Source organism: Platichthys flesus, chromosome 15 (genome assembly GCF_949316205.1).
Source record: "Platichthys flesus chromosome 15, fPlaFle2.1, whole genome shotgun sequence".
Lineage (NCBI taxonomy): Eukaryota > Metazoa > Chordata > Actinopteri > Pleuronectiformes > Pleuronectidae > Platichthys > Platichthys flesus.
Window position 1 is genome coordinate 3,340,290 of NC_084959.1, and position 23,264 is coordinate 3,363,553.

Below are 23,264 nucleotides of genomic sequence, written 5' to 3' on the forward strand. Positions count from 1 at the left end.
CTTCTTCTTCTAAAATCCAATATAATGGTTTGTTAAAGGATTTGTTTAGTTTACTCTATCCCTAGTAGTTCCGCGCCCTTTTCGTCAATCCTGAGTTCTTAACAAAATTCAGCCATTCTTCATATTAACCAGAAATGGACATTCACAGTTTATGAATGTTTGAATGAGGAAGAACTCTTTCCATTGCTCCTAGAAATCAACTGTGCATTAAACATGTTTTGGGTGAACGAGTCCTGAACAATGTTTCAGTTGGTTGAATATTTTAAAGAACATGTTTCCAGCTCTGCCCTTTTCCTTCCAAATACCAAATGTTGTCAAGATCCTCTCGACTCCTTGTCGATTTTACAGCAACACAACAGAACGATGCCAGCTGCTCCACACAAGTTGAAGGTAAATTCATGGAACATGTGCTGGTTTCATTTCTCTTCTAACCTTTCCACAGGTTCCTGTGATGTTTTGCGGTCGCAGGTCGCACTCGGTGGGTTTCACTCACACTTCCATCACTTTTCTGTGGCGGAAGGAACAGCTATAAAACGAACACTTGTTGTTTGAGATGGGTTTTTCCTTTTTATTATTCATGAAAATGGCACAGCTGCTTTTTATGTGATTCTTCTGTAAATTGTATTTTCTCTATTGTATATGAAAAAAACCATCCAACACCCCCCAGACCCTGGCAGGACCTATGGAGGCGACAGAAGTAATAACCTACATTCTGTTTGTGCAGATAATTGGCTCTGCAACGAGAAGGAGGAGAAAAGAGTTGCACAAATTGCTTCACCACGTTTCAGAGGAGATGGGACCTCTGCTCCAGAGGGAAACACGTCGGTGTTCTCGTCCAAACACAAACAGACGCTTTTAAAAGTGACATAATTCAAGGGTTTGTGAGAGTTTTTTTTATCAACACATATAACCTGCCACCCACAAGTTTGGTTTTAATTATTCATCTCATGCCATGGTAGTGAAGTGGAACGTTGTGATTGACAGCTGAGGACGACCTTCAATTTATTTCTGGATAATGAGAGAAAGTGGAAACACGTCGTCCATCTTTATTTAAAATCCTTGTTCTGTCCCAATGTTACAATAAGATGACTCATGATGAGATCAAGCGACATAAATTCTTGCTGTGACAGTGAGAGCGCTGCCTCCAAGGAAATAGCATCAGTCATTTCAACTTGATGTATTCTTCTCTTAGTCAATTACAACCTATATATTTTCACATGTCACATTAATGGATGAGAAAGAACAAAATCGGATATGCAAGTGTTTGTGTTGGGACGTTCTCAGGTGTCATCATTGGTGCAAAAATGGAAATTTGCCATCAGGGATATTTGGGTCCTCTTACTTACACTCCATGGTTTAACCTTCCTGCTGCTTACTTACATTCACAGTATGCCAGTCAGTGTTAACACATCCTATAATGGGTGACATGTGTGGTAAATACTTCCTCCTCACACAGTTCAACATCTGTATCTGACGATGTCAAGAAGCTACACCATGTTCTAACATGTTTAGAAGCAGGACCCGGTGTTCTAGGAATTCCAGACTCTCCCCTCGCCCACTGGGGAGCAGCAGGTTTTGTTTGATGCAGCGTCGAAGACTTCATCTCCCGTCGTAACCTGGATGGATGCGCCGCCGGCAGCTGTCGAGTTGGCCCTCGCTCTGAACCCCCGTCTGTCCGCGTGTCAGGTGGTGTCACTGAGGTTTGCCTTTGGAATCTTCTTTTCATGCAGAATCGGAGACTTTTCAAAGGCCCCTCAGAAGAGATAAGCTCGCCCTGCCGACCTGGCAAAGGAATACAAATGACCTTTTGAGCAGCGGGAGGTGAAAAGGGAGCGATAACGCAGAGGGAACGTGTCAGCGGGGAGAGGGAGCGTGAATATGAACCATATGGCAACGAAAGGTACGAGACGATATGTGGAGAGAGAGAGAGAAAGAGGGAGAGAGGGTTATAGTGATGACTGGGTTCCCTGAAGTATGGTGTCGATTTTTGGCATTTTGCTGAATAGAAGTTTTCAGCCAGCGTTATCTGCAAAGTGCAAATTCAAAGAAGTTCTTTTATGATCTAAAGAAAACCAGCAGAGACATTTTCTAAGGCACAAATCTTTACATTTTCTTTTGGCTGCACCTGCTGCATGAAGTGTCCTAGTGTCCCGAGATCACCGGAGAAGGTTTTTGAAAACAAACTTTAGTCAAAGTGGATATTTCACCAATTGGTTCGGCTGAAAGTAAAGATTGTGGAATAGTTTGACTAGAAGATCTTGGTTTCTGCAACAGCGCCCCCTGTAGTCACATGAGGTGATATTGATATTCCCAATGATCCCTAGAACAAATCCACCAAACTGTTTAGAATTCTTCATATAAGGTTTACTGCTGAATATTGGAGATAAACTTTAGTTTTAGATAACTTCTGATTCTTTTTACCTGATCTACAGTTCAGCTTCACTCTTCAACTTGCTGGACCTGATACTGACGGTTGAAGCTGTGACTCTCTGTCAGTTCCTCTCACAGGAGATCGAACCCACTCACCCAAAGTTACATAGAGCAGATGTTCATGTTGAGGTGTGGGAAGGAAAGAGGAAACATTCCCCTGATTCACAATCACTGGAACATCCAACTCATTTTAATAAAGCTGCTGTTTTAAGGTATAGAAGTTGAATAAACCAGGCTCCAGCCAGGAAACAGCTAGACTTCCACTGTGCAGAGTTAAAAAAAAAAAAAAACTCAATTGGCAAAAGTGATAATCTGTTTAATTGGAGGTTCTGCACATGATAATTTGTTTGGACGAGTAACTCCCTGCAGTCAGCAGGTTCAAAGTCGGTGTGATGCATCCTCTCGGGACCATCAACGTTTGCACAGAATGTCCTGATGACCAATCCGACATGTGTGGATGTGTGAGCGGATGAAAGAGAGTGAGAGACAGCGGAAGGGCCAGCGATGACAAAAGAGGAGGATTGAGTCCTCCGCCTCGGGGCGAGAGCATCAGGCAGCTCCTCAGAAGTTTGAACTCCTCGGAGCGCAGCGAGTCTGAGAGCGTCTTCCTCTCTCACATGTTCACCCACCAGTCCTATGATGCATATTAAATCAGCGGTTGAATAATGAAGCCTCTCCCACATAAATTAGAGAGACATGCGGAATTCCCCTCAGGTTCAATCACCATGAATATTAAAGACAAACTCACAAGGTTACAGAGAGAATCGGAGACGGGCAGAACAAGCAGAGGGGTGGATGAAGGAATATGAAGAGTGAAGGACAAAGGGGGAGAGGGAGGGAGCAGATAGAGCCGAGGGCTCCTGGCGAGAGGTGAAAGGAGTCGTTATAATTCTATATCGGCGATGGCAATGTAATCATTTTGCTCACATCTGAAATGATGAATAAAGTAATCTATCTATCTATCTATCTATCTATCTATCTATCTATCTATCTCAAACACAGTTGGAAAGTGGGATCATTAAATTTGCAGTTCTGTCCGTGGTAATGTCGGTCCGCAAGCTTGTTCTTTTTAAAGTGATGTATCCTGGAATATTGGGAATTAAATAAACATGTTGATATTACTGTGTCGGGCGATTAAAGGAGTGTGTGTACGTCTGTGTGTGTGTGTGTGGCCAGTTCTGAAGAACTCATTCTAATGCGTCAAATCCAAGTATCCGTTGTGTAGTTGAGATCATAACGATGTTCCTGACGTCTGGAAACATCAACATGTGGACAGATGTTGAGGCTGCTGTGATCCAGACACTGTTAATAAAGATGGACGATGTGTTTCCACTTCCGGCCGTCAGACAAAACTGAAGCCCAAATATCCCAGGCCGCCATCTTGGTTCTTTGGAGCCAGAGTCTGCACATTGGTGAAAGTGGAGTGGAGCTGGTCTGACCTAGTTAAAACAAAATAAGAAGAAACAATAATTGAGGAAAAACTATTAATAAATGTGCACTTTAACTTTTGTTTATGTCCCATCCACTATCATGGGGGAGGTGGGATTTATGACCTGTACTGCAGCCAGCCACCAGGGGGGGATCCAGATGATTTGGCTTCACTCTGTGGAGCGTCCATCGTTATTTATCCTTGTCTATGGGTTGGATTATTCGAATTAATAAATTAAGCTCCGTTCAATGTTTTATCCCATTTCAATGCACAACCACCAAAGCTTTTAGGATAAATGACAGGATGACTCACCTGACAGATATTCTCTCCGTCATGTGTTCTTCACCTCAGGTTTTCTTCAGAGACGTTCTTCAGAGTGAACCGTGAACAAACCTCCCTGATCTTCCTGCCTCTGACTGCTTTTGTTATAATACTCACAGACAGCTGACCCTGCTCATGCATTCTTAATGGGGGGGTTTCTGGAAAATGCTGACACCCGGTGGATATTCAAACAGCGTTGGCCCTTGTATGGTGTCAGATGTTATTCTCATCAATCAAGCTGTCGGACCGCAGCAGCCGCTGGACACGATCAACCTCTCACTCCGTCTCTGTGGCTGCTCTGGGTCCTAATCGTAGATTTTGTAGGTTGTTAACGGAGGTTGTAGTTCAAACTAAGAAAACAAAACCATATGACTGGGTTTTTCTGTCCCTGCAGGATAAAACACAAACAGGTCCTGCAGAAGAATTGTGCAAATACCGAAAAGTACAAACAATAGAAAATGATCTAGCGACATATTTCCAATTCCTGCAAAACACTCCACCAGAGCAGTTGCACACGAGTAAATGAGAGCGAGTCCGTTTTACTTCTGCTTCTTCGCAACTTTATCTGAAGTGGAGATGAATTGCATTTTTGTTCAAAAGTTCAATCTACTTTGCAGCGTGGGCTGTGAGCGGAAACATCATTTTGTCAATCAGCAGCGCAAAGTAGCAACGTAGGCATCTCTGAAAAAATGACAGATTTTTCCTCAGGATCAAATCCCCGAGATTTAATCAAAATGCCAGCGTCTGAGTTCCTGCGTTGTATCTGACAACGGGCTCTCTGGTTATTGACAGGGAGAATTACACTTCTCTTTCTGGAATTCTCCGAGGGAGGAGTGAACGAGTGGAAGTGGACTGGCACTAAATGACTGAGAGATCAAGCGGGCTCTGGAGCCACGGAGGGAGGCGTGCGGCAGAGAACTGATCGGAATAAGACATTCATGTTTTCAAATGGATATTTCTCCTCGCTTGAGTGAAGTTTCCAATTTTAGCTGTCGGCTCAGTTCCGAGGATGTTATCTGGAGTGAGTAAATAAGACTCGAAGGGATAAAGGTGGAGTTTGCATGTGTGTGTGTTGGTGTTTGACTGCAGTGCAGGACCATAGCTTCAGTGTTCTTCAGTAGAATAATATGAGAGCTCTGCAGAAAGACTGAGAGTCTGCAGCCCTGCTAACTGTGAGCTCATTTTGCAGGTATGATGCTCATGATTAAACTCCTTCAGATGAATCATCTCCTCCACACCCACTACTTACCTAAGGATGACACGTTATATAAATAAATACACACTTAAAATATAAACATTCCCAAGTTAAAGCTTTATTATAAGCGCCTTCAAATTAGGAATAAATAAATTCTAGATGCAGATTATTATGGAGAGGCAGCAGCAGCAGGTTGATGGGGGTAAAGAAATACATCTGAGAGAAATGTTTACTTTGTTCACCGCTACCTTAGAATGATAGCGTGCTAAAATGTACACGTAATTTATCTGAGGTTGATGGGAATTTCATTACTTTTGCAGGAATTTGGTCACAAACCGGAATTACCGAAAGGACTTGGCCTGAAAATGGCGTCTTTAAAGTTGAATGATGCTGGTTGCTGCTAGTCGGACTAGCACCTGCATCTCGGACCAAACCTTCCTTTATCATCCTGCTTGAACTGACCTCATATCAGTGAACCCTGATGCCCCGAGTTGAACCCTGGAGTCCAAACCCTGCTCAGCCTGAATAGAAGTCAAAGCTGGACCTGAGCCTCAAGTCCAGTCCCAGGAAATAGTCTGAATGATGTTGGTAATGATGTCATTATAACTGTCATCTTAACAGATGAATACAATACATTTATTAGGCTGGTTCTGAATACAACCATAGAAACTGACAGGAGACAGATGAGTCACACTGTTTTTTGTGCCTCTCTTTTGCTCTCTCTCTCTCACTTTCTCTCCTCTGACTTATAATCGGATAATTGAAGGGCTGCATGTTCTCTTCTCCATCTGCCACTTGCACACTCTCACGTCTTCATATCCTCCATCGCTCGCCACACTGTTTGAACTTAGCAAACACACAGCTGCACAGCCACTGACTAATTCTCACTTTTCTGGTTTCACACAGACGCTCACACGCACATAATGGGATACCTTCATGTGGAGAGAAACCTCCGGAAGCGGAAGTATCAGTCCTGCCTAATGAGGACAAGTTTGAGCCCATTTAAAGCAAATCATATCATTCCAGGCCTCATATCATACCCAACAAAAAACTTTTTTTGTTGGGTAATTATCAAGTCTGGGTCGTTTGGTTAGAGTTTGTTGAAGCTTCGATGCAGATTCAGAATCCATGTTTCCTATCGACTTCACGATGCTGCTTGAACTAACATTAGCATCTCAGACTGATCCAGAGCCAGACTTGCAGAAAGCATAATAATTCAACCACAGACCGAAGCCAAGAGTTTTTTGTTATTGTTTCTTTGCCAACTCGCAGTATCGACATTAAACGCGTTAAGAGCTGTGTCTCAGTGAAGAGAGTCGGCTCATCGTTAGTTCTTCAGTTGGTATGGTCTGTCCCTGAGTGAGAGAGGAAATTTACATTGGTCGGCCCAGTTTCTGAGTTTTCCCAGTGGCCATTGCTCTTGTCAGAATTGCAGGTCATTTCAAATTGGTTTCACACTGAATGAAAAATCCCAGTAATGGTGCGTTCACACCAACAAAGTCAATGCAAAGACTTGAACAGACAGATATTTTGCATCTCTCAACCCCGGGTGACACCAATTATGCAAATGTCTATCCCTCGAGTTGTTATATCTGAATACTCTATTGAGGAAAATACAGAATCAACCCTCAGATCTGGGCTCATAAATATAATAGTTACAAATTTTTGTTCAACTTGAATCTTGAGGAAATTACAGTGTTGGCTCGCCAGTCTGGTTTGTGATATGAATCATGGTCACAGGAAACTCATGGTGCACTCCTCCTCCTCCTCCTCCTCCTCCTCCTCCTCCTCCTCCTCCTCCTCCTCCCCCTCTTCCTCCACCTCCTCCATCTCTTCACCTCTGCAGCACCTTCATTATTAAATTCAGAAACGTTGGAGCCAGGGCTGAGGTTCACACCCAATCCCAGAATATACTTGTGAATAAAATACTGAGGTTTCCTCCGATGATCAAACACAACTGCACAGCTCCATTTTCTAACGCAAATGAAAATCAAATCAATCATTAAAGCCAAATGGGTTTGCGCAATTTTCCGACTATTGTTTTGGTAATTACAGGTCTTAATTTAACATAATGTGAAATCTCTAGCTGCGTGCCCCTCGCGACAATGGAGTAATCCATCCACCCACCAGCTCATTCACGGCTCTGACAGAAAGCAGTGGTTCCCGGCCCACCAGCCTGTGGAGAATCGATCGGCTGTGGCTGGGGAGAAAAGAGAAGATCATGCTGACGGATTTGCAGAAGGCAACTCACACACACACACACACACACACACACACAGGAACACACTCAGGTTATTATGGTGCTAGAAATACAGGCACACCCGCAGGAATGCTGAGATGGTTGCTTGCAGATGTCTGCGGCACGTTCACCACCAAAAGCTGCACCAGTGATCTCTGCAGCTTTGCCTATTCTCACAGATAAAAGAGGAATAAACACCTCAGTGGTTCTCAATGCTCTGACCCTCCTCCTCTCTTCAGTCTCTGTCCTTCATGTGGAAGGATGAACATGTAACAGTTACCACTGAGCCTCGAGCCTGTAGTGAAAAGTCAACCAGCCTCTGCAGCAGCTCTCACCCAGAGGCCGTCCGTGCCCTTAGCTCCTATGTGCTGCTATTGTTCCTCTGGTCCGTTTGGTTATTCCCCGGTGTTTCTTCTTTTTGTTGCAGGTAACTGGCAGTTGGGGCGTTTTTGCTTTGGCAGCACTGACCTTATTAAATACATTATTAAATATATATCGATCCCACGAATCTGACACCATCACAGTTTCTATAGCCTTTAAGAATAGTGAAGGAATAAGGCAGAATAATGATGTGGCTGTGTTACTATTGGCGGATCCAGCTCAGACTATAGAACCAGAACAGAAAATACTTTAATTCATCTGCTACACAAGCATATTTTTTTTTTCAGGCAAAATAATTTGTTTTTTGAAGGTATCAACATGCTCAAAATTTTACAAAAATTTGCAGAAAATTTGAAAGTGGTAAAAATGTATATTTTAAAGTTGTATATATTTTAAAGTTGTATTTATATATATATATATATAGCACAATTCTTCAACTGAAAACACAAATAAAAACTCAAAGCCACTTTAAAGAAGCAAACGATTTTCTTTATTAAAAGTGCAGTTACATATTTCACCTTTACAGCTTAGGAGGCGGAGAAGAAAACAAAGATGGAAATCTGACACAAGGCAGTAATAAAAAAAAAAAAACAGCATTACAAAAGATATAAAAAAAAACACACTATAGATGTTTTCAGATGGGCAAGTGTATGGGACATGCACACACACATTCTGAAAAAACCCAAGACGAGCTAAATTTTAGAATTTCATGCCACGTGTTGAAAAGGATTAATTTGGATAACCTCTGCAGCGCGGCTGAGGGTAAAGAGAGATGTTAGAATGCTTCATAGAGCCAGGCTGTGACCGAGTCCAGCCTGACTGATGGAAGTTGTGTGAGCAACACATACCACAGGGTGTGGTCCACAAAACAAAGGCTCCCTCTTGTGGTTGTGCATCAGTTTTCAGATTTCACTTGTTCTGCAAGGAGAAATGTGAAGCTTCACCCAAGCTTCTGCAGGTTGAAGCAACGAGCAGTGAGATGCAACATGGGTCCAGCTCAACAAACTTAAACATCAACACAACGACCAATGAGAGGACTTCATAGTGCTGCCCATCAGGAATGATTGACAGGTGATCTCTGTGCGGAGCAGAAACGTCACCACGACGAACTTTGATCAACAAACATGGAGACAAAAGAAGTTAAAGATTTAAACACAGAATCTAAATCACTGCTTTTAATGACTCAAGTCTATTTGAGTTTACAGAACTCAGCTGTGGCTCCAGACCAATAAACACTCACTCCAACATAGAGAGGCTGAGTGAACGTGGTCTGGACTCTGTGGAGGAGAGTCATGGTGTCAGAGACTCTGTAGAAGGACAGAACACCTGCACTGTGATCCAGGTACACTCCTACTCTGGAGGACACAGGACCTGACACTGGAGTCATGATCCTGTTGTAATAAAATGTATAACTGTTTCTACAACAAGATAATGACCAAGATTTATCATTGTATCCAAATCCACATTCATCTGAGCGTCCTGCTCTGCTGATATTCTTGTATGTTACTGCTACACCAACTCCTCTTCCCACCTTCATCTTCAACTCCCAGTAACCACGTCCAGTCAGACTCTCTCTACTCAGGACCTGAGGCAAATCAGTGAATCTGTCTGATTGATTAGAATGAGACAGATTTTTATTCATATATGTAACTTTTCTGTTTCCCTCAGATAATAACAGATGTTTGTTCACTGTGTTTGGATCCAGTGTGATTTCCTGTGGATATTTTAAGAAGTCAGCTCTGGTCTCTGGTTCTGGTTGTGGTAGTAAAACATCCACTTGAGACACAATCTGTAAAATCTCTGTCTCTGTCTCACTCAGAATGTCCTGTAGTCGACCTCTGACCTGGGACACAGCTGCTGTCACGTCCTCAAAGTTCCTCAGAGGACGGATCCTGAAGCTGGATGAGTGTGTAGATCCATTGAGTGGTGACAGTGAGGAGTAGTTGTGTAGAAACTGGTTGTGATCCTCTGTGTCTGAGAGCTGCTTCAGTTCATGGTCTTTCCTCTTCAGCTCAGTGATCTCCTGCTCCAGTCTCTCCTGAAGCTCTCTGACTCGACTCACTTCAGTTTCCTGCTGGGATCTGATCTGCTGCTTCACATTAGAGCTTCTTTTCTCCAGCAGACGGATCACCTCCGAGAATATCTCCTCACTGTCCTTCACTGCTTTATCAGCAGAGCCATTGAGGGCCTCCTCCTCCTGTTGAAGCAGCTTCACGTCTTTCTCTGTGTCCTGGACTCTCTGCTGGATTGTTTGTCTCCTCAGCTCGAGCTCTCTCTGCCTCTCAGTCCATTCTGCTGCAGCTGACACTGTGTCGTGGTTTTTATGTTCCTCCACAGAGCAGAGATAACAGAGTAGTCACCGGATCCTTGAGTAGATCCAGACAGATCGAACAGGAGAGTATTTCTCTGTCCAGTTGATTTTCTTGAGGCTCCATTTCAGCTGCAGATTCACTTCCTCTGAACAGAAACAGATCTCTGCTCCTTCCCCTCTCATGTTCACTCCCTGCAGTGACTCATCTCCCACAGTTCACAGCTTGTTGTTCACTGGTTCTTACACTGACACACCTGTGAAGGGAAGAGACACAGCATGATCTGACTGGGAGGAGCTGGTTGTGATTTCTTTATCTGTGTTATCACATCTCAAAGTGAATGGGTGCACTGGGAACTGTCACATTCAGCTCACAACAGCACAGGTTGTAAGATTCTCCATTCTTCAAAGTTTCCAGAAAAGTTAATGAATCTTTTCAATGGAATCAAAGTGTAGAAACACTACAGGTGACAGAAATGTAATCGTGACCACATTTTAAAAACTAGAATTAGATCAAATCATGGTGCGATAACAGCACATTTGAAGTTTGGATTTAAAGGAAGCTTCTGACTCAGCCTGCTTTGTTTCCTCCAAACTGTTTCTATATCACACAAGTGACACAAAAGTTCTTTCTGGACTGAAACAGTTAGATGAGGTTTGTCTGTGACGGAGCAAAGAATCGATCCCCGTCGTCTGGAACCTGATCCTGAGTGTTAACAAGAGAAATTACAAAACCTCTTCAAGCAGCAAAGTCTGGGTGTGAAGGTCTGTGTCCACTGAGGGCAGCTGGAGCTTCCTCTCTCCTCCTCTTGGTCCCAGTGGGTTTTTATTCACATTTTTTTTGTGAGAGTGAAGCTAACATAACAGAACCGTTCTCAGTTCTCAAGCCACTACTAGTGATTGATTCATGTTTATTCATAAATGACAATGAGGATGATTGGATCCTCGGGGAAATGTTCGTCACGCTCTTTCAAAGAAATATGTGCGTGTGTGTGTTCAGATTTGATTTATGACTCTGAGTCAGTACAATGAACCACTGGATACTGGATCCTTTAAAAAGTAGCTTAATTACGTCCCTGAGTTGTTCATCACAGCTGCAACTGGTACCATCACTGATAAGAGGCTAAATTAGTCGGACAAACACAATAACTCACTTCCTGTTGTTTTTGGAACGTCCTCATTAAAGTGTCAGTTTCTCCTCATGCAGCATCTTTGTCTCTCTCTCTCTCTCTCTCTCTCTCTCTCTCTCTCTCTCTCTCTTCCAAACTCACTTCCCACTGACAGATCACTTCCATGCAATTATTTCTCTAACATAATTCACTTCTAATAATATGAATAACTTACAATGTTGTTATTTGCAAGTGTCATACATTTTGAAGGAACAAATGGAGGACGGCACCGCAGGCTCGTGCATCACGGCTCCTCGTTTGTGCCGCGGCAGAGAGATGGAGGTGGATGGTGAATTTATACAGTGTCTAATTTATTGATCTGAGTCAGCTTGATGTTTGTGATTCCATATTAACGGCCCGACTCTCTCAGACGGCTTTTAATTTGGTGTCATCAGAATCGCTCGCAGGAACACAGCTGTGCCGTCTCATCATCCGTGCCGGGGGACAAGATGGAAAGCGAGCTGGGACCTCAACAAATCAGCTGCAAATGACAAGACTGATTTGATTTCTCATTTTGGCAGCGGAGAGGAGACCATTTTCGGGGCTGAGAAAGGGACAGGGCACGTTAATTCATTAGCATGAAATATAACTTTAGGAGGAATTTGGAGTTGTTATCGTTGCTCTGGGGAGATGGAAAACCACAGTCAAGGTTGTGCAAATTGAGTAAAGTCACACTCTGACTGACACGGGATGGATGGCTGCTGGAGCTGGAACTTTTTAAATATTAAAGACTGTATGTCCAGAGCAGACGCAATTAGAGAAGTGAAAGTTAGTTTTATTTTGGAACATTCATTATAATACCGGGAAATACATTTCCTGTGTCACTCAGGGCTTTTTTAAAATCAAGATACTGTGTCTACTTAATAGACATGACACATACAAACATGGTCATCATGGAAAACAAGACTTTGGGCTTTATTTTAACAATTTAGATCAAATGTCTGAAAGGCTGCAGCACTCGGTTCAGGTTCGATAAAGTTATTAGAGACAACGCTCATGGAACGAAGTTGTACAGGTTTACAAGTTTGTGTTTAAAAAGTCAAAGAACTTAAAGGATGGGAAGCAAATGCTTGATTTGACACACACGGTATTTTAGTTCCCAGCTCCGATCAAAGGGCAGAGCTCAGCTGCATCTTAAGCATCTGATTCCAGCTAGAAACATCATCCACTGCGTTGAAAACATTCTTCTGAGTCCAGCAATTTGTTTCTGTTGATAACAAGTATTGAGTTTAAAGTTCAGTTCAACCAAGACACATAAAACATATTGTCTTCGAGACTTCTGGCCCTGGAATAGAGATTAACAGTGTCCACAGTGTTGACATTCGTTTACTTTGTATTTGTCTTGCACAACCAAGAAGTCCTCGTGCTGCTACACAACCGCAGCACAGAGCACAACGCCCATGTGTTGTTTCCCTTCACACACCTCCTGCATCGTGTTCTGTCTTCCTGTGCTCAACTCTTAAAGACTATCGATTTCCCTCCATGCGGGTTTGATTGATTTTGTTCGTCCTTACTGAATCAGGAGGCGAGAGATTAAAGTCCTCAGCCGCTCACACACCAACAACACGTACGGCTGATTCACTTGTGATGCCCGACCACGGCTGCAATTAGACCGGGGTTCACGTCATGAATCCAGACGACTGAAGACGCCCTTGAGAACAAAGATGTGTCTACACCTTGTGGTTTTATCTCTTCTATTTCCTTGTAAGGGAGGAGTTTATTTGTTTTTACTGTTTTTCACTTTTTTATTGGTGTCATATGATTATTGTCTTTTGAAGAAAGCGCAATAATCACGGTCATTTTAGTGATTTAGTTGTTTTAGTTGTGTAAATTTTGAATGCCGCCTGTTTGATGCTGTGGCCAAAACAACCAAAGTTAAACCATGAAAACAAGATTGAAGAGTAAAATTGTAAATAATTCAGATTCATTTTAATAAAACATTGATGATTGGCACTTTTATCCATTATGTAACAGTTCAGGTAACTTCTTTGCTCCAGACTGAGATATCTCAACTATTTATCGCGGTGATATCTGCACATTCACGTCTTCCTCGTGGATGAATTGTAAACAACTTAGTTTTTACCTTCATTACTGATCGAACGTCATCGTCAGGTCCAAATTGCAACATTGCTTTTATTTAAATAGCTGCACCAACCTCTGCTGTCGTTGATTATCTGCTGTTAAGGTTATGAACCCTTGATTGGAGGTTGTTAGATCAATTTTCCAAGGTTGACATGCATGAGTGTGATGTCCAGGTGTCCACATTAGGTTACATTAATGGATTTTAGTGTCTAAATATCTCCCGGCAGCAGATTCACTCGACCTACGACCTGAACACGGCGGTTTTACACCAATCAGAAGGTTCAATGGACGAGCAGAAACTCTTATCAGCTGCTGTTTTCTGTTTTCTGTTGCTGCCACAGTCGCTGTGTTTCCTCCTCAAGCTGAATAAGATCATCTACCCCTGGTCCAAGGTCAGGGATAATAGCTCGCTAAGTGGATAACTGGATTACAGGCGGTTCGTATTTGTTTGGTCATGGACCCTACAATACACACACACACACACACACACACACACACACACACACCCACACAATGAAGCACGGGTGAAGTGTGAACAAACTTTGCCGACAATTATCCTTAGCGCCGCTGACAAAGTCGCCCCCATGACCCTCCACCGAAGACTTTAATCCTGCAAAGTCGAACCATCGGCGAATCAAGCCGCCGGTGATTTATTCAACTCTAGTTAACCTAACTGGTGTTAATGTGTGTTTCCCCAGCTGAGCTAAAATAATCCCTGCGGAGAATTTATCAAGGAATAACACAAGTTGAAAACAAACCTTATGATCGTTTTTCTTAAATATACTTTATAATCCATCGCAGGAAAACAAATGTCACTTCTTAAGACTGAGAGAAGACAGAAGACAGAAGACAGAACGGGCCTCTGACTCTTTCTCAATCCAGATGTTTTCTGGTCACAGCTCTGATATAAAGTCTTGGTCGTAGATTGGTGAATGGCACCGATTTTTACCCTCTAGGAAACACTCCTCTTTAGTCTGATGTTATATATTTTCTAGTGATTCTTTCCTGACAGACCTGTAGGTATCCTCTCTCTACCCCCCCCAGGCCATGCCGGTGCATCAGGAAACTCTCCCTCCATACATGGTTCCTCCCCTGGAACACCATCACTCAGGTGGAGCGACAGAAGTCAGACGTTGCTCCACTTCTCCCTCTTTGCCTGTGACCCTTCAGCACCTCAGTTTTATTATTCACCGCCAAAGCACACACACTAGACAGAGCGTGTGCGTGTGTGTGTGTGTGTGTGTGCGTGTGTGTGTGTGTTTAGTCATGCTATCACACCATCAGAGGCTTTTTTCCACAAGCGACTGTTTGGGCAGGACGGGACCCCCCCCCCCCCCAGGCTCTGCGAGGAGCTTGTCATCCTCAACAGCTCTGCTCGGAGAAACGTCATCGAAGGATATTAGCTCTGTGACTTCCTGCTCCTTGTTACGTCTCCAGCGTGATGGGATTCAGCTCTCGATGAGTCATCTACTGCTGAATGTACTTTGTGATCTTTTATGTTGTTTTTTTTTCTTATTGCCTCGGCTCTGGCTGCAGCCTCTGGAGAACACTGGGTCTGTGGGGAGCCTTGAGGCTGTGATGTGTTATTGTGATGCCTCCACACACAGAATCTCATAATCACCTTTGTGTCACTATCGTCTCCCAGCTGGAGGTGTGAACTGTAACAACGTGGATAATCGTCCCTGCACGCTTCACACAGAAGCTCATATAATACATGTGTCACGGCTGTTCTTATGCATGATTATAGTTTCACCTCAGTGGAGGTTTTACACACAGAAACCAGCATCTCTGCTCTATTTCCCAGTTTGAATGGGGGGGTGTTTGTCACGATGGTTTGTTCCCACTCAGGAGGTCATGACACCACTGTTTCTTCTCTTGTTAGAGGATTGTGTAACAATAACTTCATGTTCGGGGTTGCACATCATTATTTAACCCAGCGGGCCAGATCTGCTTGCCTGAAGAATATAATCTGTTTAAATCTGTCTTAATCCAACACTCACATGTAGTTATTGATAATCTTTACTTCTTTCGACATCATTTCCTTCTTCAGCCGACGATGATAAAACACTTTAAAGATTTCCACGGCCTGTATATCAAGATGGACGACATCACCTCCTCCCCCCACCATCCAGAAATGAAAGAATCCTACAGCAATGACGTAATTTGGATTCTGCACAGTAATGATGGTGGTTTGGAGCTGATGATACAAGCTTGTCCAATCGTGAGTCGAATGTTAAATAACTAATTAAAACCAAACTCATCAGAAGCATAAACGCTGGAACATACGTCTGTGTGGTTAGAACCGAAAAGACAGAAACCATCTAAATCTGGGCAAAGTCCAATCCATTAACACGGAGGAGGCAAAGTTTATAACCTATACTGCAGTCAGCCACCAGGGGGAAACTGCAACACTTTGGTTTTGCTTATGTGGAACAGTCACGTCATCCATCTTTATTTACAGTCCATGATTATATTCCCCTTTCCTATATTCCACAATTACCACAGATATGTAAATCTTAATTAGAGTTTGAACCATCAACCCTTTGGTCCGCAAGCGACTTACACTTTGAATATTCCAGTCGGCTGTATGCCGCTGTGTTTCTTGTCGGCTCCCCTCGTAGAGAATGGATATTTAACACGGTGGGAAAGCCTCTTTCCTCCGGGGAGATGTCACTCTCTTCTCTACCTTTTTGTTAAGCTGTGAAAAACGGTCGTAGCAGCTTTGTTCCCCGTCAGCCTGAATTTGCAAGTATAAGTCTGAAAAAAAGGTCTAGTGTAACGTGTTTAATAGGATGAACTGGTGTAAGAACATGGGGGGGGGACTAGAGAATCGGAAAGTCAAATTATCGATCAGTAGGAAAATATCAGTGACTGTATACGAGCAATTGAATTGATCCAAGCATCTTAACGCATCGATTCAATTCACATTTTACCGTCTCAGCTCAGAGCTGCATTTTCATTTGTGTGGCGGAGCTAACAAGGGGCTGGCAGTGCAAAGGCAATCAGCTGAAATATGTCACTTCTATGGAAAGGGAATTATTCGAATGCGTATTATGGGTGAGTCACCACACTCCCAGGCCACATTTGCAACTTGCTCCTTGTTATCTCCTCTCCGTTAATTAAGATTGATGAAGTAAAAAGCCTGGGAACCAGATCTCTCTCTGAATTAAACATACAGATGCAAACTGGCCCGAGGTGAAGCTTTTTCCCTCCGACGTTTCATTTGTTCTTAAAAGTCTTTGTTTAGGATTTCTACATTTCAACAGGAAGTAAATATATGATAAATGTGATATATATATATATATATATATATATAAGATGTCATGAGAAAACGTAAAATCAACAGAAGGGAATACTAAAGAAACATTTAGATTGATATTAACTAGAGAATTCAAAAGAAAACTCATTAAAATAACAGGAAAAGAAAGCGCTACTGGGAGTAATTACTTAATATTTTGTAAAAGTCAGCAACAAACAGGAAAGATTTGAGCTTTGATTTGAAGAAGTGAGTTGCAGCAGATACCTAAAGTCGGTTCTAGCAGCCGTTTACAGCTCTTTACTCTAAAAGGAGGTTTTATATAATATAAGAAGCCTGTTAATAAAGTGTTTACGTTTTTATTTGAAACCAGTTTAAAATGGAAATCTGACAATGTAAATTTATATGTGTGACAGAAAGAGCAAAAGGTCCCCATCATAGGTCCCCTTAAATTAAAATCTTTATACATCAGTATTAACTGTAAAAAGTATAAAGATGAACATGAAAGTAGAGCCAAATTTATTGGGTTGCCTCCCCAATGTTAGCAGTTCGGACATGGACCAAACTTAAAAGTCAAAATACAAGTAAAATGACTGACATCGTAAAGAAAGGACTGTGATTGGTCAAGGCAGACTGGAAAGGATGATGGACGGTTCAGAAGTTCGTCTCAGGTGTCAATCAATATAAGAGGCTGCAGTTTTTTAAATCACCTGACGTGGCTGTGAAGACACGAGGTTGACGCATTGGCCGATGAGTGACAGCGGAGATGACTCCCGCTGCCACTCGACTGTCAGCGGGCAGCAGTAACACAGACGTGGAGGGAAGCTCTGTCCTCGCACCAGTACAGAACACTTCCCCATCACACATTCCCACTGTGAAGCAGCTCGGAGCAGGCGGGTGTGCACAGGGGAGCAGAACAGACGGCGCCTGCAGACTCTACAAACTAGAGCGACACTGCGTCATGCATAATGCATGCATGCAGCCAGCAGGTGCAAGGTGAGTGCACCACAGTGAAGTTTGCAGAGGAGAGGCTAAAATCCAAGGCAGTTTAAAAAGATAAAGGTTTCTGTGTAGGACAGTCTGCAGCAGCTCGTGATGGATGAACATAATAAAGCAGGAGATGTTAAACTGACTGGATGGTGGCTGCACAGCTGATGAGTCATTTGAAAGAGCCGAGCTGAAGTTTTCTTGGGTTCAGCAGCGTCCAAATCCTCCAGCTGCTGTGTTGATGTGTCAGTCTGACTCAGCTCCTTCTCACAGGCTCGTCTTTCACCGTGACCGGGGTCAATCCTGTGACTCCCGACGTTACAAATCATTTAATAATGATATTAACAACAAGGCAGGCAGGGAGGTTATCTCTGTCGCCTCCCATCAAGAAGGTTGGCATGTTGTCGGTTTTCTCTGACAGGGTTAATTGGGGAACCTAACCCTCCGCCTCTCGCCCTGTGGCGGCTGGGATTGGCCCCCCGGTGACCTTTAAAGAATAAGCACTTAGATTATCACTAATCTTATTTCCCTGACACTGAAGGACAGTGTATAATATATCATAAACAAACATGTGAATCATTTAAATGAAACCAAGAAATAGAATCAAATGACATTATCATCAGGAAATAGAATCTGACTTATTTTGCAGCCTTCTAAAAGTATTAATGAAAATGCATGTTTTATGAGTGATGTTTAATATTGAGGGATAAGATATAAAGTGCCACTCAAACATGTTGAATCTGTCTCAGTCATGTTACTTTACCAACAGCTCAACAGTAAGTAGAGTTAATACTTGCAGTAAAACCTTGTCTTACACTGGTGTCACAAAATTTTACTTTAAATCCAGACTTCATGTTGCATTGCTCTCAACTGCACTTTCAATAATCTTTTACTAAGTGAGCAAATTATACCTAGAAAGCAGCTCTAGTCCCCGACTGGCTAACAAGCTGCTGCTTGTTAAATCAGAGTCTAATTACTAACAGATTTAAGTGTAATAAAATAAGGCAGAGTGCAAATTACACGTTCATAAATTTGCTTCTTAGAGAGGAGCTGCAACAGAGACATTAACTGAAGATGTTATACATCACCATGATTAATATCAGGATACATTGCAATTATTGATAAGAAGGAAGCAATCAGAGGAAATTAATTTTATAGCAGAAATATATCATTAAATGTTAAACTTGTTGTAAATGAGTAAAGGCGTGACAGTGAGCAGGAAGGTGGGTATTACTTTTTCATTAAGCAACATCAGGGTCTCGTTGACTAAAATATTACAACAACTTCTGTTTAAACTGCAGATTAAACATCCCATCGTTGCCACAAGGAGAAAACGAGTGAAGCAGAATACTGAGCCACGTTCAGCCCGAACAGAACCTGCTGAAACATTAGTGAAACATAAACATGTATGTGTTACATGTAACATCACTGTAAAAATCATTTTCATTTCCCCCAAACAGCAGGTGCCATATTTGTAGAGAACCTTAGTGTCTATACGTCAGTTGCTCATGATTTGCAGCAGACTAGTGTTTTCCATCTGCAAAATCAATAATGAAATGTTGAATGTGTCCTTGGGAATGATCTGCATTCAGGTTCCCACTTTGCTCTGACTGGACGTAACAGGAAACCAGTTCTGTAGAAATGGATACCTCGCGTGTTCCTAGATTCTTTAGAACCTCGACCCTTTGCTCTCTGTGACCTCAGCGAACACACAGGAGGAAACACCTGCTGATCGCTCCTCCACATTCTGCCAGGAGGAAGAATGGATCTGATGAGGTGGAAAGAATTCAAATCAGAGCTCAAGAGTCGTCCTCGAAAGACTCGTCCACACGACAAAGGAACAAATGGAAGATTCAACATGGAAAAGTCAAGCTTTCAATCATCGACTATCGTCATTTATCTCTTTAGACATTCTATCCTCCAAAGGCAGAAGTAAAGAAGTAAAATATCTCAATTCAGACATACAGAACATTCTTCTGTCAACCTTAAACAACTGATGGGGTTTAGAACCCTAACCCTCTGTCAACGAGGTATTCATTGGCGTTTGTCTTTAGTTTAGCAGGATCAGGCAGAACCTACTGAACCGATTGACCAGTGTTGAATTTTCTTCCTTGTGGCCATTCATTATCTCACTTGAACTATTGGTTCTTCTCTGTTAATATAATAAGGAAAGGAAATTGGGCTTTTTAGTTCTAGTGTTTATATTTGAGTGAATTTCTCTGGAACTAATGCAGAGATCTCTATGAAAACTCCAGGCATGCATCGTGTGATGGCTCCTTTGAAAATCATCTCAGCATGGAGCTCGCACCAATTTCCCAGCAGCCACTTCCACTTTTCCCTCCTTTGTTTCCCCTCCTCACGTCACACGGCGGTCAGGTCCACTTGACAAGCGGATCCTGACATGCACTGCATCATGAGCAGCTCCGCAACCGCGACACACCATGAATAATGATTGTGGCGTGTTATCGATGACGCCAACTCGTGTGAGCGCCAGAGCTCGCTGACACTCGCCTGCTCCTTTTTCTGCCTGCCGCATCCTTCTGGGAATGCAGCAGACGATGAAAGCCTCTGGTTGTACGGAGCCGAGTCGCTTTGAAAGGCCAACGCCAGCATGCTGGGCTCCCGTCATTAGCATAAGGGGCCATTACAACTGTACTGATCCAAACTAAAAGCGGCATTTAAGGGAGAACTTGCTGCAGATCTTCATCTCAACTTGGTTTTATCCTTCAGCCTCCCGCAGCCTCCCTCCTCCCCCTCACCTCTCTCTCTCAAAGTTATTACAGCAGTGTCCTCCTCTGCCTCTGCTCCGCGCAGATAACAAGCAGCTACACTCATCTGCTGACTCCACTTCACCCAAAGCAAAGCTTATCATTCTTAAACACACTGCTCCTGTGAAACTAATTATTGTGCTGGCTTTCTGCAGCATTTCGTCGCCGGACCAATAGCGTTTAAGAAGAGCGAGGATTTTCAGCCCGGCCTGTCCTTTTGACTTCTGTCTCTCCCTCTGAGTCCCACTCAGGTGATGATTCAGACGATTCGCTGTTCAAATTGCTCTGTCAAGGAGTCGGAGTGGATCTGAGTTCCCCTCGTTTTACAGTAAACACAGAAACTGCCTCAGACTCTGAGGGACTCAAGTGGTTTGAACACAGGAAGCACAAGCAAATATTTCTTGTTTCTTGGAGGAATTGAATTCAAACTGTTTATCTAGTTGCGTCTCCGAATCGAAGCCAGTGAGGTTTATAATGGTTGTAAAATGTTGTTAAATAAATAAAACTATGGATTGAAGATGTTTATTGTCCGATTATCATTACAGTGTATAAACTGCCGTCCCATCTGGATCGCCCCCTGTTGGCCGGCTGCAGGATAGGTCATAAACCCTGCCTCCTCCATGTCAACATTGTAAATAAGCAACTGCTTGTTAATTATATTGTTTTATAATATTTTATGTCTTTTAAATTACATTTTATCAATTTGCTTCTCTGTTTTGCATTTTTTGTTTTTATTCCTCGTCTTTGTGAAGCACTTTGTCACCGCTGTTTTTTGAAAGGAGCTATATTAAGATATTTTTATTACTATAACTGTGATTTCTGGTTGTTTGCTTGCCCGTCACACCGCAGCTTGATTCTGAAACCAAAACACAGACGATGGATCGGGTGATAGAACAGCTGCATCTTCACCGTGTGAGCTGTCAGTGATACATCGGCGTCGCACACTCCCCTGCTGATCGCACACACTGGACTGTGCAGGCATCTGTATTTTTCTGCAGATATCGTTGGCTGCACCGCGACGGTTGATTGGGATCTAATGGATAATTTATGTTGTTGAGGTGAGCCCGTAATTTCCAGGGGCGCAGTGGTCTATGTGCTTGGCTGGCCACCATGAATGATTAATACGTAAACATTATTCATAACTTTTCCGTCATGAATTTAGCCACTCATTAATTCTACCAACCTCCACACGGGTCGAGAGGATGGGGAGAGAAATGGAAAGAGAATCCCTGCAGACGAGAGAAGAGGGAGAAATGGACGTCATGTGATTCTCACTGTCCCAGAATCAGTTCAGTCTCTCCCTGTGTTGTGTGTTTCTGTTGTTTTTGGACCGCCAGTCTAATGTGCTGGTTAAACACGCTGTTGACATTTTTAGTGCTGCAGTTTGAGCTAATTAGCTTCTAATTAGTCTGTGTCTGTGTCGTCCTCTGAGAGCTGCTTCTCTGCGGTGCTGTTTCTCTTCCATGAAGATGAGCTTCAGAGAGCAGCTGATCAGAGTTGAGGAGGCTTCTGACAGAAATGAGGAGAGATTGATTGTGAGCAGGGTAATTTGTCCAAGAGAAACCCCGTCTGTCTGGAGCCCCCGCGTTTGATCGGGCAAATACTCTGTGTGTTTTTAATTGTGATGAACTGATCTTTCAATCGTGTCCTGCGCTGACATAACTGCTGTTTGAGGAAATGACTGCAGGGCTGAAGCCAAGAGCACAGAGGAAGTGATGTTTGCCCATCGGCTATCGACTGATGACAAGTTAGCCTCTGGGGGCAATGGTTTATATTTTGGGGCCTTTGGAGTAAACAACAGATGATATTAGTTCTTATATCCTCCTTATAAATTTATAAACAATATCTTTTAAGAATTCTGTTTTAAAGATTCATTTGGAAAAGACACACAACAGAGGAGTTGAACCAGTGACCTGCTGTGTGGGCGGCCGCACCATCAACCTCCTCGAACCACCGAGCAGAAGAGCCGTCTGAGGGTTCCACGTCAGTTCAGGAGCAGATCATTTAATTGCAGTGACTCATTTGAAGTGTTGAATAATGAAACCTATTACAGACACAATCTGAACCGTGGACCAGAAAGTATATGAAGCAAATTAGATAGGAATAAATTATTCAATTTTTAATGTCACAGCTGAGCAGGGAACTGATTTGAACTGACGGCAATTTAAGAATATAAATGTTTTGTGAAATTTCCAGGTGACCTCGGTACAGAGTCTTGACCTGATTTGCCAGTTTGAACTGGGAGGGCGGGCTCCTGTTATACATCAGCACAATGGGGCAAGGCGGAGTTATAGGAGATACATTTTTTTGTCCGTGTCCCATCTGCGGACATGGAGGAGGCCTGTTTTATGTGATGTACTGCAGCCAGCCACCAGGGGGTGATCAAGATTAATTGTCGTCACTTCCCACAGTTTTTATTTTAAATCAGGTGCGAACTGGTTCCAGGCTCCGATTTTTGTTCAGTATCTCTTCAGCTTTTATAGGTGCACTTCCAATATCTATTTAAAGTGGTATCAAATTATGGAATTTTGAACTGTGACTCCAACCGATGGTGATACTGGCTCATTGTTACGCCACAGATAGCATCCCTCAGATTTAACAGGATTTCCTGCCAAAACACAGACTGCTTGGAAACTGCAGGAACAAAAGATGGATAAATAAAAGCTGTGTCTGAATTTCGAGGGGCCTCATCCTCCCTA

At 42.9% G+C, this 23,264-nt stretch overlaps 1 protein-coding gene across 1 annotated transcript; it reads right to left on the reverse strand.

The window, feature by feature from the left end:
• Window positions 1-8,459: 8,459 nt before the first annotated feature.
• On the reverse strand, window positions 8,460-10,330 carry LOC133969740 (tripartite motif-containing protein 16-like; the record flags this gene model as incomplete). Its single annotated transcript, XM_062406388.1, has 1 exon — window positions 8,460-10,330. A coding segment is annotated over one exon (1,146 nt), but the record flags the coding sequence as incomplete, so codon positions are not given.
• Window positions 10,331-23,264: the final 12,934 nt, after the last annotated feature.